This window comes from Schistocerca gregaria, chromosome 2 (assembly GCF_023897955.1).
Source record: "Schistocerca gregaria isolate iqSchGreg1 chromosome 2, iqSchGreg1.2, whole genome shotgun sequence".
Lineage (NCBI taxonomy): Eukaryota > Metazoa > Arthropoda > Insecta > Orthoptera > Acrididae > Schistocerca > Schistocerca gregaria.
Window position 1 is genome coordinate 650,429,365 of NC_064921.1, and position 17,981 is coordinate 650,447,345.

General features: G+C 42.7%; 1 protein-coding gene across 1 annotated transcript in view; it reads right to left on the minus strand.

Moving 5' to 3' along the window:
- LOC126335918 (Down syndrome cell adhesion molecule-like protein Dscam2) overlaps positions 1–17,981 on the minus strand; it is a 166,539-nt gene that overhangs the window by 113,422 nt on the left and 35,136 nt on the right. Inside the window, exons 7-9 of the mRNA XM_049999391.1 lie at positions 9,424–9,661; positions 6,588–6,734; positions 5,231–5,386 (exon numbers count right to left, since the gene is read on the minus strand). Coding sequence (XP_049855348.1) covers positions 5,231–5,386; positions 6,588–6,734; positions 9,424–9,661 — 541 coding nt within the window. The remainder of the gene's footprint in view (positions 1–5,230; positions 5,387–6,587; positions 6,735–9,423; positions 9,662–17,981) is intronic.

The window sequence follows — 17,981 nt, forward strand, 5'->3', positions numbered from 1 at the left end:
GTGGCGATAATATATTAGACCTTCTGGTGACAAACAGACCCGAACTATTTGAAACAGTTAATACAGAACAGGGAATCAGCGATCATAAAGCGGTTACTGCATCGATGATTTCAGCCGTAAATAGAAATATTAATAAAGGTAGGAAGATTTTTCTGTTTAGCAAAAGTGACAATAAGCGGATTACGGAGTACCTGACGGTTCAACACAAAAGTTTTGTCTCAAGGACAGATAGTGTTGAGGATCAGTGGACAAAGTTCAAAACCATCGCACAATATGCGTTAGATGAGTATGTGCCAAGCAAGGTCGTAAGAGATGGAAAAGAGCCACTGTGATACAACAACCGAGTTAGAAAACTGCTGCGGAAGCAAAGGGAACTTCACAGCAAACATAAACATAGCCAAAGCCCTGCAGACAAACAAAAATTACGCGAAACGAAATGTAGTGTGAGGAGGGCTATGCGAGAGGCGTTCAATGACTTCGAAAGTAAAGTTCTATGTACTAAAAAAAATGGCTCTGACCACTATGGGACTTAACTGCTGTGGTCATCAGTCCTCTAGAACTTAGAACTACTGAAACCTAATTAACCTAAGGACATCACACACATCCATGCCCGAGGCAGGATTCGAACCTGCGACCGTAGCAGTCGCGCGGTTCCGGACTGAGCGCCGTAACCGCTAGACCACCGCGGCCGGCTTTTATGTGCTGACTTGACTGAAAATCCTACAAAATTTTGGTCTTATGTCAAAGCGGTAGGTGGATCAAAACAAAATGTCCAGACACTCTGTGAACAAAATGGTACTGAAACAGAGGATGACACACTTAAGGCCGAAATACTAAATGTCTTCTTCCAAAGCTGTTTCACAGAGGAAGACTGCACTGTAGTTCCTTCTCTAGATTGTCGCACAGATGACAAAATGTTAGATATCGAAACAGACGACAGAGGGATAGAGAAACAATTAAAATCGCTCAAAAGAGGAAAGGGCGCTGGACCTGATGGGACACCAGTTCGATTTTACACAGAGTACGCGAAGGAACTTGCCCCTTTCTTGTAGCGGTGTACCTTCAGTCTCTAGAAGAGCGTAGCGTTCCAAAGGATTGGAAAAGGGCACAGGTCATCCCTGTTTTCAAGAAGGGACGTCGAACAGATGTGCAGTACTATAGACCTATATCTCTAACGTCGATCAGTTGTAGAATTTGAAACACGTAGTATGTTCGAGTATAATGACTTTTCTGGAGAATAGAAATATAGTCTGTAGGAATCAGCATGGGTTTCGAAAAAGAAGATCGTGTGAAACCCAGCTCGCGCTATTCGTCCACGAGACTCAGAGGGCCATAGACACGGGTTCACAGGTAGATGCCGTGTTTCTCGACTTCCGCAAGGCGTTCGATACAGTTCCCCACAGTCGTTTAATGAACAAAGTAAGAGCTATGGACTATCATACCAATTGTGTGATTGGGTTGAGGAGTTCCTAGATAACAGAACGCATCATGTCATTCTCAATGGAGAGAAGTCTTCCGAAGTAAGAGTGATTTCAGGAGTGCCGCAGGGGAGTGTCACAATTCGCAATAAACATAAATGACCTGGTGGATGACACCGGAAGTTCACTGAGGCTTTTTGCGGATGATGCTGTGGTGTATCGAGAGGTTGCAACAATAGAAAATTGTACTGAAATGCAGGAGGATCTGCAGCAAATTGACGCATGGTGCAGGGAATGGCAATTGAATCTCAATGTAGACAAGTGTAATGTGCTGCGAATACATAGAAAGATAGATCCCTTATCATTTAGCTACAAAATAGCTGGTCAGCAACTGGAAGCAGTTAATTCCAAAAATTATCTGGGAGTAGGCATTAGGAGTGATTTAAAATGGATTGATCATATAAAGTTGATCGTCGGTAAAGCAGATGCCAGACTAAGATTCATTGGAAGAATCCTAAGGAAATGCAATCCGAAAACAAAGGAAGTAGGTTACAGTACGCTTGTTCGCCCACTACTTGAATACTGCTCAGCAGTGTGGGATCCGTACCAGATAGGGTTGATAGAAGAGATAGAGAAGATCCAACGGAGAGCAGCGCGCTTCGTTAGAGGATCATTTAGTAATCGCGAAAGCGTTACGGAGATGATGAACTCCAATGGAAGACTCTGCAGGAGAGACGCTCAGTAGCTCGGTACGGGCTTTTGTTAAAGTTTCGAGAACATACCTTCACCGAAGAGTCAAGCAGTACATTGCTCCCTCCTACGTATATCTCGCGAAGAGACCATGAGGATAAAGTCAGAGAGATTAGAGCCCACACAGAATCATACCGACAATCCTTCTTTCCACGAACAATACGAGACTGGAATAGAAGGGAGAATCGATAGAGGTACTCAAGGTACCCTCCGCCATACACCGTCAGGTGGCTTGCGGAGTATGGATGTAGATGTAGTTCATCTGTGAAAAGCTATTGGCATAATGCAATGTCACTCCAGGGCATTCTTATGTTGCATCAACAAATTCGTAGAGCGCGGAGAACACATCCTCCAACGTGACGATTTCTTTCTACTAAATATTCAGTTTGCGAAGCTGGAAACACAAGCTGGCCAAATGAACATGAGACTTGCATTGTTCAAGTTTTACTGGAGTTACCAAACAAGACACAGAGATAATTGTACAGTAGGGTCCCTATTGAAGACGTGTGCCTCAGAATTTTGTGTTACTCCTGCCACTGAAGACCTCTACCTGAAACACCGCGCAAGCCTTTGGTTGTGGATTCTGTTCGGAGAAGTTATCAGACATTGTTTGCTCTGTGCCGTCGCAGAGTTCTGCGCAGGCTGCTAGCAGCAGCGAATGTCCGTTACATACTAATGCTAGGTGAGTGTGATTGCCTTTCCAGAGCTGCTTACATACTATCAGACATCATCTACCGCTAGATAATACAAAATGATATGGCACACGACTATAATTCTTCCTGTTAATATTCTGGGTTAGCCTAAAAGTCAATAACATTGAACACCAAGGAAAACTACCTGATATCGTAAATACACTCCTGGAAATTGAAATAAGAACACCGTGAATTCATTGTCCCAGGAAGGGGAAACTTTATTGACACATTCCTGGGGTCAGATACATCACATGATCACACTGACAGAACCACAGGCACATAGACACAGGCAACAGAGCATGCACAATGTCGGCACTAGTACAGTGTATATCCACCTTTCGCAGCAATGCAGGCAGCTATTCTCCCATGGAGACGATCGTAGAGATGCTGGATGTAGTCCTGTGGAACGGCTTGCCATGCCATTTCCACCTGGCGCCTCAGTTGGACCAGCGTTCGTGCTGGACGTGCAGACCGCGTGAGACGACGCTTCATCCAGTCCCAAACAAAATTCAGAGTCCCCTCGACGATCACCAGAGGTGTACGGCCAGTGTAGGAGATTGCTCCCCACACCATGATGCCGGATGTTGGCCCTGTGTGCCTCGGTCGTATGCAGTCCTGATTATGGCGCTCACCTGCGCGGCGCCAAACACGCATACGACCATCATTGGCACCAAGGCAGAAGCGACTCTCATCGCTGAAGACGACACGTCTCCATTCGTCCCTCCATTCACGCCTGTCGCGACACCACTGGAGGCGGGCTGCACGATGTTGGGGCGTGAGCGGAAGACGGCCTAACGGTGTGCGGGACCGTAGCCCAGCTTCATGGAGACGGTTGCGAATGGTGCTCGCCGATACCCCAGGAGCAACAGTGTCCCTAATTTGCTGGGAAGTGGCGGTGCGGTCCCCTACGGTCTTGGCCTGCATCCGTGCGTCGCTGCGGTCCGGTCCCAGGTCGACGGGCACGTGCACCTTCCGCCGACCACTGGCGACAACATCGATGTACTGTGGAGACCTCACGCCCCACGTGTTGAGCAATTCGGCAGTACGTCCACCCAGCCTCCCGCATGCCCACTATACGCCCTCGCTCAAAGTCCGTCAACTGCACATACGGTTCACGTCCACGCTGTCGCGGCATGCTACCAGTGTTAAAGACTGCGATGGAGCTCCGTATGCCACGGCAAACTGGCCGACACTGACGGCGGCGGTGCACAAATGCTGCGCAGTTAGCGCCATTCGACGGCCAACACCGCGGTTCCTGGTGTGTCCGCTGTGCCGTGCGTGTGATCATTGCTTGTACAGCCCTCTCGCAGTGTCCGGAGCAAGTATGGTGGGTCTGACACGCCGGTGTCAATGTGTTCTTTTTTCCATTTCCAGGAGTGTAGAAAGAGCAACAATTTTATTAAACACTAATCTGCAATGAAGAAGCTTCAAGTTCTTAAGTTTTGTAAGAGTTACGCGTCTGAAACTACGGTGTCCTGGGAAGTGTCTGCCTAAACTAGTACATTAGTTAATAATTCATATGAAAGAAAGTAATTACAACATATGTGTGTCGCATACAGTATGATACATGTTATGGTCGGTTTTGATGTTGAATCATTGTTTACTACGACTCCTCTTAATCAGATGATATTACAGTTGGAAGGCATTTTCACAAAGGATATTGCTGATTTCTTTAAACACTGCCTCATATCAAGTTACTTTGTGTGGGACAACAAATTCTATGGTCGAATCGGTGGTGTGGCTATGGAAAACCCACTCAGCATAGTTTTAGTACATTTCTATAAGGAAAAATTTGAAGAAACAGCCCTTCAGAATGCCAAGAAGAAATCCTATTGTTGTTTGTATGATCTCATGGAAAAAAGAAGTGTCGAAATTTCTAAATTTTCTGCTGTTAGCTCTAATAGGGCACTAAGCCTGCAGAAATCTCATGCACATGGATAGATAGATCCACAAAATTTCCAGTCACCATCCCAACCAGAAAAGACGTGTTATTAAAACATTGGTCGGGCTAAATGTATCAGTGGACTACAGTAGTTTGAGGACGAGCTCGATTACTTAAGAAATATTTAAGGAAAAAAGACAACTATGACAAAGAGATAAGTACGGTACTGCATCTGAAGAGTTCTGGAGCTTCTAGTGAAGAAAGGCAAGTTTTGCTCTCAATCATGTTGTGGTGGTTTGTGTGGTGGGGAAAGCTTGCTTCTTTTGTTCCCTTCTTGCCATTCTATTACTACCCAGAAGTTGTTTACACACTATATCTGTAATTGCTACAAGCTAATTTAATAGTTTCTACAAGAAACAAAAAGAAAAAATGTTCCGTTTTTTAGCTTATCGAACATGGATAGAATACGGTAATTTTTAAAAAAATACCATCTTCCTGTGTTCTGCAAAAGATTGGACGGCTGGCAACTCCATCACCCTTCCGTGTGAAGGCTTTCACTTCTATGCTGTAGTTACAAAAAGGAGTGAGATCCAATAATTCAATCTTGTTTTCTATTGTTGTTTGCTCATCCACAGTGAACATATCTGAAATAAGAATATAAAATAAGATTTCAGTATAGCTGAATGCTTTCATATAGTTACGAAGGAAAACAGAAAGGTCTTTCTGCACCTATGCTCAAAATATAATACATTTGAGAAAAGGAATAAAACAGTAAAGCAGAATACGAAGAATGATGTTATCTACCTGCATATTAAAAAATAATATTTTTCCTACTTCCGAAATACGTTTATATGTCACAATGCTTACAAAAAGGCTCACTTTGGCTTTTAACTTGTTAAATCGTGTAAAAACATAAACTTGTTTCCGAACAGGTCATGAATGTTCATGCATAGCACTTTGTATCTGGAGATGTTTTTAGTTTAATTGATGTGCACAGTTGATACTAGAGTTATGATTTACTCATACCGTATAAACTCTGCATATAAAGTCACTTTACTGTTTGGTTATCAGAGCGCTGAAATCGGTATTCTCATCCAACACTAGAAGCTTCTTATTGACAACTCTACTAATTTACTAGAGATGTTGGTGTGAAACACAGTTAATGGAGACAGATTTTGGAACTTAATTTTGAGGCGATTTACTACAGAATTGTGGATACTCGCACTGCAGGGTACACACACAGAAACATCGGTAAGATTGTTGAATAGGTTTTTTAAAACTGCCATAAGTTCAGGACATTTGAAGACTATTTTTAAACAAGAAAAATGTTACTTATTTTTCAAAAAAAGTTGTATTATATTTCCTATTCAACCATATAAAAAGGCTACATTTTACTAGCGTTTCCTATGAATCTCTTTTTCAATCATGGTAGCGTCACTAGTTGCTGCTGTAAAATGTTCTGATTTGTTTTCTAAGGACCAAGTCAATTATTTAAGTGATAGAAATGTCTGATACAAGATACGTTCAGGTCTGTGAGACTGGGAAATACTTCTTCAAAAACTAACAGCAAAATTGACACATAATCCGCCAAAGTGTTCCAAATTGCGTTGTTTGCAAGTCTTGCAAACACACAACGTGATGAATCTATTTCTTTTAGAAAATACATTCTGTTTTTAATATAATAAGCTTCTAGTATTTATAAATCGCACTGCACTGCGCATCGTTTGTATTAAATGACAGCTACGGTATTACTAAAATTAAGGGATGTCAAATGGTAGTTAAAATTTTGCAGTATGCTGTTATTGCAAGTAGCTGATCAGAATGAATATGAAACTTTAAACTCACCATCCCAGTTCGAGAGAGCATGGTACATGACTCGATAACCCAGAAGAATTCCATTTATTTCTGTCTCAGGGGGTGGAGACCACAGAACCAGGATGCTATATGCCGATAATGCAGTGCATTGCACATCAGTTGGAGGAGCTCCTGGCACTGAAACAGAACTACAGTGTTTAAGTTTATGTGTAACAAGCCTTCCCTGAAAACATAAGTAAAAAGATTGCATTTACAAATTTTAATACAGGAAACGCTTTCTGTTATTCCAAATAACATAAAAGAAATTAAAAATTTTGAAATTTATTCAAATTTGGATTCAACCAAAAAGTATCTTTGGTAGAAGTAGTTCAAAAAACTGTAAAAGTGTGAAGCGAGGAGAATTAGTGTGACAGGAACATATGGGGCGGCAGAAGTGAAACTGTCGAAGGAGAAGGATTCGTAATTTACTCTTCTTTTGTCTCAAATTCACACTTATTTTTCTAAGCAGTTGCAGGGCTAAATAAAATTATCATTGTGGCACGAAGCACATGAATCATGTCTAAATAATCCACGTGTCTTTTGCGTTCATAGTTCAGTTCACGGTACACAACATGTACGTTAACGTTACTGAATGATTGTCAATCACTCGCAGACTTACAGAAGTTTTGTGGGACTTTATATTGTGACGTATATGGTACCTGTAATCCAATAGTTGCAAACGACACCATATCTACACTGAAGATAGCACTGAAAGCAGTACACTGTGTAAGCCCAGGTGCATCAAGGCCGTTATTACGGCCAGAAGTGGTTGTTCTGGGTACTGATATCTCAGGATCTGTGCACCCATATTGCGTGAAAATGTAATCACATGTCAGTTCTAGTATAATATGTTTATCCAATGAATACCCGTTTATCATGTGCATTTCTTCTTGGTGTAGCAATTTTACTGGCCACGAGTGTATCTCGGTGTTGGGAGACCCGTTTCAGTACGTCCTCCTGGCGGGGCGGTTGCCTGCACGGTCTGCCTGGTGTGAGGAGGAATCGACTACCAGGCGGATACAACACCAGCGTTTCTGGAAATCGAAATCGACGTTGCAGTTTTTAGTGCACTGCGACCCAACTTGTGCTGAACCGCTCATTTGTTTGACTGCTACTATTTTTATAGTGTTAAGTTACGTCCACAGTAAAAAACGCGCGCATAAACTATGTCACATTCCTAATAAAAGGTCCAAACTGTTGTGACCTTGCAAATGAACGCAGCCGGAGCTGGAGCGCTGAGACAGTTCCCGACTGGCGCCACTGGCGGCGCTTTGAAGTTCGCCGCCAACCACAAATGCGGTCCAATCAGCAACATCCGTGCTGCCGCCATTGAGATGGACCTTCGCGTTGTGATAAGCGGCGCCCACAGGTAGCAACGATTCATTTTCGGCAATTGTGTATGACAGTTCTGGTACGGAGTTCCACGATTGCTGTTCGTAGCTACTGTACATAGTGGAGATCAGCCACTCAGTCTACAAGTGGGGTCGCCTATAGCCTTCGCCTAGGGACTTGTGTTTACTACAGTGATTGACAGTGTGATGCCCTGGACGGATGTAGTCTTGTTGACAGTGTATTCGGTAACGCACGCCTTGACAGGCCACTGCTTAGTTGTATCTGTCAACAAGAACGTCCAATGAACTGTTGTACAACTTTAGTTAAGTAAAGCTGTTTGTGTGTCACTAATTTGTTTGCACTGCCTAGCATCCTGAACTTGATACGACGCGTGTGAACTATTCTACCCTGACGACCCGTACACATCACAAGAGTTACTGAAAAATTAGTTTTCTCGTATTTTTGCAGTGGCAGCTTGCCAAATGTAGCACCCATTTGGCAAATTTTTCTTATAGCTAAATTTTCGTGTGAAATGCCGCTTTCTGTTTCTTCTAATACTCTGTGACGTGAGATATTTCATATACCTTCAAGCGGCAGTACCGGATTGTACATATTTTTTATGTTTTCATCTGCAGCTACAGTTTTGAGGCGTTCTTGTTGTGGCGTACAGTGACTGAGTTACTCATACGTTTCTTAACTCCTGAAGTCATGGAATAGACACTTGATAAACATTAATAAACTTTGGACGAAATTTTGTTGTTAAAATTCTGTCCAAAATAAAATAATTTCGTGACAGCAGAGTACTTTAGTTATTTTATTTTGTTGGAATTCCCATAGGGTGGTTAATGTAGAAAGCTACGTAAATAAAACTTTTCTACAAATCAGTTTGGAGCCTCGTTACATTAATGTGCAACATATGACAATAGAACAAAGCACTAACATCAACACTGTCGTCTAGAGAAACCGAGAAATTTTTCTGCATGTACCAAGTAAATAAACAGGACTACATGTTAATATCATGCCGCCTAACTTTAGAAAGTTTCAGTAATGATAAAATTAACAAAAAATATGGGAACCATCTGCGTGATTATCATAAATGTGTTGGTAGCAACTCAAAATTACTATGGAAGTAAAAGTGAATTGTTTTAAAAAATAAATGATCAGTGACAGCTTTTGTATGCTTTTCCGTGGGAGGTTGTTCAAGAAGAGAGCAACTGACCATATTTACTTTGTTATTAATGACAAAATTATCAAGGGAGTCTTTTGATTTTCATACAACCACGTTAGAACCATGCAGTGCACTGAAGATTGTATTAGAAAAAAAATAAATCTGTTGGATAACTCATTCACATCCAATCAGCAGGTACTGGCAGTACCAAACAATCGTTTCAAATCCTTATTCCCTGAGAAGACGACTTTCTGGACTATACTGTCCATTCAAACATATGTCATGTAAAATTGCCAAATAATTATTAATATTATCTCAACTACTTACCATCTTCATCAGTTGAAGCAACAAGCTGCTGACTACGGGGTCCAGCTCCTGCTCTGTTGTATGCCTGCACAACGATAGTATACTCCGTGAACTTTTGCAAATTCGACAACGTTATTTGGAGGTCAGTCCCTGGAATTACTTCGTAGGATTTAAAAAGGAAAGACTCTGTCGAATTTCGCACTCGGTAACCAACATGGTATCCAGTAATCTCACCATGCTGCAGGTAACTTTCAGGAGGCTGAAATCACATGATACATACATGTTAAGGCATTTATTTTAACGATATTCTCGTAAAATTATGTGTCTGTAATATGTGTTTCTGTAATGTATTACTAACGAAAAAGTGAAGTAGCGAATGTCTTAATCAGCCGTACAGGTGACCAAAATGTAATGACATAGCGACTACGCGAATGTGAATGACATAAACTTATTCCTTCTAGCATCATTTACCAGGACTGGAAATGATTGCATCGAACCTGACACAATTATCAAATGTAGAATACTAAACCGGAAAGCAGATTTCGGCAAGTTCCGATACACTGTACGGAAAAAAGAAGGGACAAAATAAAAAAACCTCCACGCAAGCCTCTGTACAAAAAAAAGCAACAACAGCGGGGTGTAGTGTGCATGCATGTACAAATATTTTCAGAACAATGATTTCCATCGTAAACGGACGTGGGGAGAGGATGCTTGTTTTGTTAATTAGATGTATGTGAAGTGGCCCTATTTATATGACATTATTAAATCGTTGCCCTCCAAAATAATGATTAAGGAATTCGTTATATACGAATGACAAATAACTCATTTTATTACATTAAAATGCATGATAAATGGCTTGACAAATGTAGGATATAAAAAGCTAATTCACTGACAAGCTTGGACAAAGGACCTGGAATATGGTTCAAACGAACGCAAGTCAGGATAAAACAGTTGTATTCGCATAAGTCGTACCATTATAACCGAAGGGTTAGTGTTGAAAGACTAAAAGCGCTACAGAAGGATACGCGTTTGCATCTATGGCCAGAGTTGAAAGCACATCGATCGTTAAACTGCAAACCAAGTTAATCTGCGGGTTGAGGCTGAAGTGAGTGCAGAATCAGTCAATGGTTTCGTTCCAATAACTTGAAAAAAGACGAAAGTCCCGAGCTCATCAAGTCTGCTCGAAGAGTCCCTTGGTTGCAGAGACACCTGGCTGTAGAGAGGTTCGGATGGAGAGGTATTCGGCTGACGACACTCGGTCGGAGAGTGATCTTGTGCCGTCTGCTTCCTACAGGAAACACTCGTGTTTCTGCGTGTTTCTTTCGTCAGGTAACTTCGATTGGCTGAACAATAGAAATTCCGGATGCCAGCTCGTGGATAGTTGTCTTTCCGTGACTGTCATTTCAGGCATCTGACCACTAACAAGGTACCTAAGACTTGGCACTGAAAAACTGTGTCCTATCCTCTTTCTGTTTCTGTGCGTGGTCAGAGGGAATGGACCTCTTTTGGACCTAGCTTGACCTCGTTTGAAAAGTCCGTGCAAAAATAAAAACTACTTACGTTTTTAGGGTGAACCTTTTTTATTTTATGACATAGTCTCCTTTTACACTTGTACACTTCGTCCAACGCTGTTCTAATTTGTTCATCCCTTCCGAATAATAGGAATTGTCCAAGTCTGGAAAATAGCTATTAGTTGCTTCAATAACCTCCTCGTTTGAATAAAATCTTTATCCCGCCAGCCATTTCTTCAAATTGGGGAACAAAGAGTAGTCCGAGGGAGCCAAGTCTGGAGAACAGTGGGGGGGATGTGAAACGAGTTGGAATCCGATTGCCATTAATTTTGCGACCACAACTGATGTGTGTGCCGGTGCATTGCCGTGATGGATAAGGACATTTTTGCGTCCGGTCGCCGGCATTTTTCTTGCAGCTCCGTTTTCAAACGGTCCAGTAACGATGAATAATATGCACCCATTATAGTTTTACCCTTTTCCAGATAGTCGATGAGGATTATCCCTTGCGAATCCCAAAAGACAGTCGCCATAACCTTTCCGGCCGAAGGAATGGTCTTCGCCTTTTTTGGTGCAGATTCTCCCTTGGTAACCAATTGTTTAGATTGTTATTTGGTCTCAGGAGTATAGTAATGTATCCATGTTTCATCTACAGAGACGAAACGATGCTTAAAGTCCTGTACATTCTTCCTGGACAGCTGAAAACCATCCTTGCAACACTTCACACGATTCCGTTTTTTGTTAAGCGTGAGCAATCGCAGAACCCATCTTGCGGATAGCTTTCTCATGTCCAAATGTTTATGCAAAATATTAAGTACCTGATCATTCTAGATGCCCACAGTACTAGCAATCACACGCACCTTAACTCTTCTGTCAACCATCACCATATCAGGGATTTTATCAATGATTTCTGGAGTCGAAACCTCCACAGGGCGTCCAGAACGTTCAACATTACTTGTGTCCATATGGCCACTCCGAAGATTTTGAAACTACTTATAAACTGTTCTAATAAAGGTGCAGAGTCAGCATAATGTTTATCAAGCTTCACGTTAGTCTTCTAAGTCGTTTTGTCTTTCGTAAAGTAACATTTAATCACCACACGAAATTCTTTTTCGTCCATTTTTTGACAATCACTGGACTTCCTTGATTCACACGAATGCTAAATACAAAGAAATAGACCAATATGGCTGAAACTAGGTGTGCGTTCTTTCAAAAAATGCTTCTAACTAAACATGACCACTATAAGCGCCGTTGGTGCCATCTCTCGGACTTTTCACGGACTTTTCAAACACCCCTCGTAAGTACAGCGGCGTTTCTCTCTCACACTTGCGTTAACCAATCGTAGCATTTTTACATGGCGTTAAAATTTTTGTCTTACAATGCCTGAGACCTGGGGCACTGACTTCAAAGGCGTGATAAACTGTGTTGTTCCTCACTCCACTCACAGATGTTAACTATAGTGGCCTACGCATTTCGAAGAAGTCCCGCTTTTTAACATTCTGTCTACAGAGCGTTCTTTCAGGTCTCTGCCAAAAAGGCAAGTCCCCTCCTGCCCCACAAATTACATTAAAAACAGGCTGACGCGTCCAGACACGACGGGAGATACAATCTGTTTTGTGACTTTTAGCGTCCGTCGCCGAAGGATGGCTTCCTCAAAGCACGGGGAGTCTAACCACTGGAGATTGGCTTTTGCACGTGTCCGAGAGTCCCTTCTGCGAATTCTCCTGCGGCGGTCCTCCTGGTGGCTGTTATGACCCTTTACATGTTCGCTCGCTCACACTCCAGGGCAAGATTTTATAGAGATGGCTCTTATTTAGATGAACGTCCAGTTCGATATGCAAATATAATCTACGTTAGTTGAGTATTGGCAGTCACAGGTACTAATGCACATTTATATATCGGTTGGGATTAATTATTCTGATTTAAATTGCTTTTTTAATTCTGGTTCTACATCAGTTAAGGGACAATTTGGGAAAAAAGGTCGAGTCTGGGAGAAAGGTATTGTAAAACCATTTCCAAAAAAACGAAAAAAAAAACAAAAAAGTGCAACATTGAGGTTTTATAATGCATACATGTAAAGATATTTTCGGAATAATTACACAATTTTTGAGGAATTCTTCGTAGCGTGGTACACTAACGTGGCCTTTGTAATACAAATGTTCCATCTTCTGTGGTCAATCATGAGGGACTGTTCGGCGATTTCAAGAAACTGGAACGCAAATATCCTCATTGTAGTGTTGATGGTTTTTAAGTGTTACATCATATCTTTCAATCATTCCTTTCCTCTCTGCAGAAGACCACAAGTTTCACTTTTTATTATGAACATTGTAACTACCTAAGCTGTATATTCGTCTCCGCCTGATTCACAAAGTGCCTAGTTCCCACAAACCTCTGATCGTGAATGCTGTGGTCTTTCGATTCGGTTCATTTTTACGACCATCTCTATCAACTCATATATATGTCACAACTAAATACCAAAGGCGTGTACGTCTAGCAGAAACACGACTGGTCAATGAAAGTTACTTTCAGGATAATGAAGTATGTGGAACAATTTCTAGCAGTAGTAAACGAGAGAGCTGACATGCCAACATATAAGTCACAAACAGGATATTTCGTATTATTTGTTGCTTGATGGACCACATAACTTTCCCGCTGATAAATCTAGCTGTTTTGTTACATCTCTAAGTCGCATTACATCTCTAAGTCCCAACACTGTCCGTTAGCTCCATTTGCCCAGTTATTACCATTATTTGACTTACATATGATGCCAAGTTTGTATTCAGTTTGTACTTAACGGTAGTGACAATTTTTTAGAAAAATGAACACACTACACATGTCAAGTTGAGCATGTGTAAAATGGCTCTAAGCAATATGGGACGCAACATCTGAGGTCGTAAGTCGCCTAGAACTTAGAACTACTTAAACCTAACTAACCTAAGGACATCAGACACATCCATGTCCGAGGCAGGATTCGAAGCTGCGGCCGTAGCGGTCGCGCTGTTCCAGACTGAAGCGCCTAGTTCCGCTCGGTCACACCGACCGGCGAGCATGTGTATACAAAATAATGTACGGTGACGTTTAACATCAATGATAAACAATCAGGTTTCACGACAATTTATCTGACAAAGGAAAATAGCAGGCACAACGTTTGTGACAGATAACTGTGTCTTTTCCAGAGAACTGATCTCTCTGATACCGAAATTTGCACATCTACACTCCTGGAAATGGAAAAAAGAACACATTGACACCGGTGTGTCAGACCCACCATACTTGCTCCGGACACTGCGAGAGGGCTGTAGAAGCAATGATCACACGCACGGCACAGCGGACACACCAGGAACCGCGGTGTTGGCCGTCGAATGGCGCTAGCTGCGCAGCATTTGTGCACCGCTGCCGTCAGTGTCAGCTAGTTTGCCGTGGCATACGGAGCTCCATCGCAGTCTTTAACACTGGTTGCATGCCGCGACAGCGTGGACGTGAACCGTATGTGCAGTTGATGGACTTTGAGCGAGGGCGTATCGTGGGCATGCGGGAAGCCGGGTGGACGTACCGCCGAATTGCTCAACACGTGGGGCGTGAGGTCTCCACAGTACATCGATGTTGTCGCCAGTGGTCGGCGGAAAGTGCACTTGCCCGTCGACCTGGGACCGGACCGCAGCGACGCACGGATGCACGCCAAGACCGTAGGATCCTACGCAGTGCCGTAGGGGACCGCACCGCCACTTCCCAGCAAATTACGGACACTGTTGCTCCTGGGGTATCGGCGAGGACCATTCGCAACTGTCTCCATGAAGCTGGGCTACGGTCCCGCACACCGTTAGGCCGTCTTCCGCTCACGCCTCAATATCGTGCAGCCCGCCTCCAGTGGTGTCGCGACAGGCGTGAATGGAGGGACGAATGGAGACGTGTCGTCTTCAGCGATGAGAGTCGCTTCTGCCTTGGTGCCAATGATGGTCGTATGCGTGTTTGGCGCCGTGCAGGTGAGCGCCACAATCAGGACTGCATACGACCGAGACACACAGGGCCAACACCCGGCATCATGGTGTGGGGAACGATCTCCTACACTGGCCGTACACCTCTGGTGATCGTCGAGGGGACACTGAATAGTGCACAGTACATCCAAACCGTCATCGAACCCATCGTTCTACCATTCCTAGACCGGCAAGGGAACTTGCTGTTCCAACAGGACAATGCACGTCCGCATGTATCTCGTGCCACCGAACGTGCTCTAGAAGGTGTAAGTCAACTACCCTGGCCAGCAAGATCTCTGGATCTGTCCCCCATTGAGCATGTTTGGGACTGGATGAAGCGTCGTCTCACGCGGTCTGCACGTCCAACACGAACGCTGGTCCAACTGAGGCGCCAAGTGGAAATGACATGGCAAGCCGTTCCACAGGACTACATCCAGCATCTCTACGATCGTCTCCATGGGAGAATAGCAGCCTGCATTGCTGCGAAAGGTGGATATACACTGTACTAGTGCCGACATTGTGCATGCTCTGTTGCCTGTGTCTATGTGCCTGTGGTTCTGTCAGTGTGATCATGTGATGTATCTGACCCCAGGAATGTGTCAATAAAGTTTCCCCTTCCTGGGACAATGAATTCACGGTGTTCTTATTTCAATTTCTAGGAGTGTATTTTATCAGCTCTAAAGAATATATTTTTTATTTCCTCGGTATTCTGAAATGCAAACTGGAACGAAACATTTCTTCATCTTCTTTGCAAGTACTTTGTGAAGTGAGGGGCAGGCCCATCTAACGCACGCGGGATTAGACGGAACATGTCGGACACAGGCGGACATGGCCGCGAGAATGTATCGTTGAGTTATTAATAAGAGCAGACAAAAGCTCGCATGATGTACCGACCACGAAGTAATTGGCGGCTGCTAGAAGGGCAGCAGGTAAACTGAAGGTTTCTGCGAATGACTTCCCAGCGCGAGGGCCCGTTGATCGGCGGTACGTGGCGTGAGGGAGTCGATATGGCGGAAATTCAACGGCAGTAAATTATTCCACGGTCGCCCTAAGAGTTAAACCAGTATGCATCAAGCCACATAGTAGTCAATGAAACTACATGAAAAAAAGAAAACTAGAGAAGAATGCACGTTTAAGGACACACTCAGAAGGTGGAGAATTGCTTAGCTAGAGACAACGAAAGTTGAAGATGACCAAATGGTCTTTAAAAATTAATAACTTCATCAAAACAAAACGTCCATCGACGGCGCTTCAACAGCACTTTCGGGAATCAGATTTTTTGTAACAGATGTACGGCTTAAATGATCATCCGGACTGTTGAGTCCAATAACTAAAAACGCATTTAAATGTAAAATAATTTCAAAAACAATACTGAAAACCAGTGGCAGTACAGAAAAACCTCAAGGAGAGGGAGCTACCTTTACTTTTAGTGTAATAAAAAAATAATCAAGTCACATGTAAAGTTTACGAAAGTGTTTCTAAACTGATTTTACACATATACAAGACGTTACCACCTTATGATATAAAAAAGTTACAATTGTGGTTCTCTTCCGTAAATGATGAATTCTGTCCTCCTATTCTTCCTTTGGTTAATTACATCGTCAATAGGACAATCAACGTCAGGGTGAGTGTTCAGCAGAACCAGAATCATTGTCGACCTCAGCCATGTCTTTGTACATCGCAATGTTGAGAAATTTCTTTCTACTCTAGCAATAGATGCAGGCAGGCAAGCAAATATTTTGTACAGACAACGATTGCATAACAGAATCACGATCATTAAGGGCGTTTATATTCGTTTGCTTGTAGTGGAGAACCTCTCACTTTAGTCTCTTTTTAATTACAGAGACTAATTCTTCTTCAAAAAACGGTAGTTCAGTCAAGCACTGATTCAATTTATGTGCCAGATCATTACCGTCACGTTTCAGCAGTTGTGTGGGCAAAAGTATGTTGAATTTTAAATGATAAATATTAACTTCAGCAAAACGGTCTCTCATGTCAGTGTTGGAATAAAAACAGGTTTTTTTTTCAATATGTCATAGCATCAATGCCGGATAGAATAACGTATCGAGATCCCTAGAATGGCCGCGACTTTTCTCGTAGGTATGTGTTAGATATCTATCTGCCAGACAGAAACGTATAAAATACGGTGACGCGGACGCGGGTGCTACATAGGAAAGTACAACTACTCGATAACTCGATTCGGTCGAGTCGACTGACGAAAGAAACGACCGAATAGCGTGCGGGATAACTGGCGAGGGCGGCGCGGGTGGCAAAGTGAGTGGCCCCTCAAGGGGAAAGGGGGAGGGGGGGGGGGGGGGGGGCGGAGCGCTCCGCGCGCTAACCATTTGTATCCTCCACTGCTGGAATTATGGGACAACTTATAACAGCCATATGTGGATGTATAGCTAGTTCTCCTTAGGTTTACGTAGTTGCTGGTGACCACTTCAGCATAATGAGATGCAAATAACACAATAATTAGGCCTATTAGACTTGTGTCAATAGGTTCAATATAGTGTTTTATTCGTAGAAAAGTGCATACGTTACCTATAAGAGGTGTTACCCAAAAGTTGCTTATAAAAAACTGTCCAGTTCGCACATTTCAACAGTTCAGTGATAACAGCTCGTATTTACGAGTTACATAAACCTTTATAAGTGTAGCTGTAGCAATAATGTGTACTTTAGATGCATTTTTGTGAGTTTTGAAACGACTGCTGGAAGGGCATTTAAGAGCGACGGCCATATTGACAAGGGTGAAGTCAGTACAAAGTAGGGATGGGCTGTTAATTAGCCTTTTGGATTATATAAATGAATCAATTCATCGTATCGATTAATTGAATCATAATAATCGAATATTAGATTAATTGCTGCGTTACGTATTTACTTTTAGGTCTACAAAGAATTATCCTAAAATTATTTTTTATGATATGGAGGTATGAGCCAGAAATAATAAATGGACTTATACTTCTCCTTTTGTAACTAACAATACGTGCTTAGTTAGATGAAATACATAGTTACCATTTTTATGTGTGGCAGAATTATAAGGGTGTGTTATTAATTAGGCGTAAACTCGTACAGCAGAACGCGCACGACACTAGGAGAA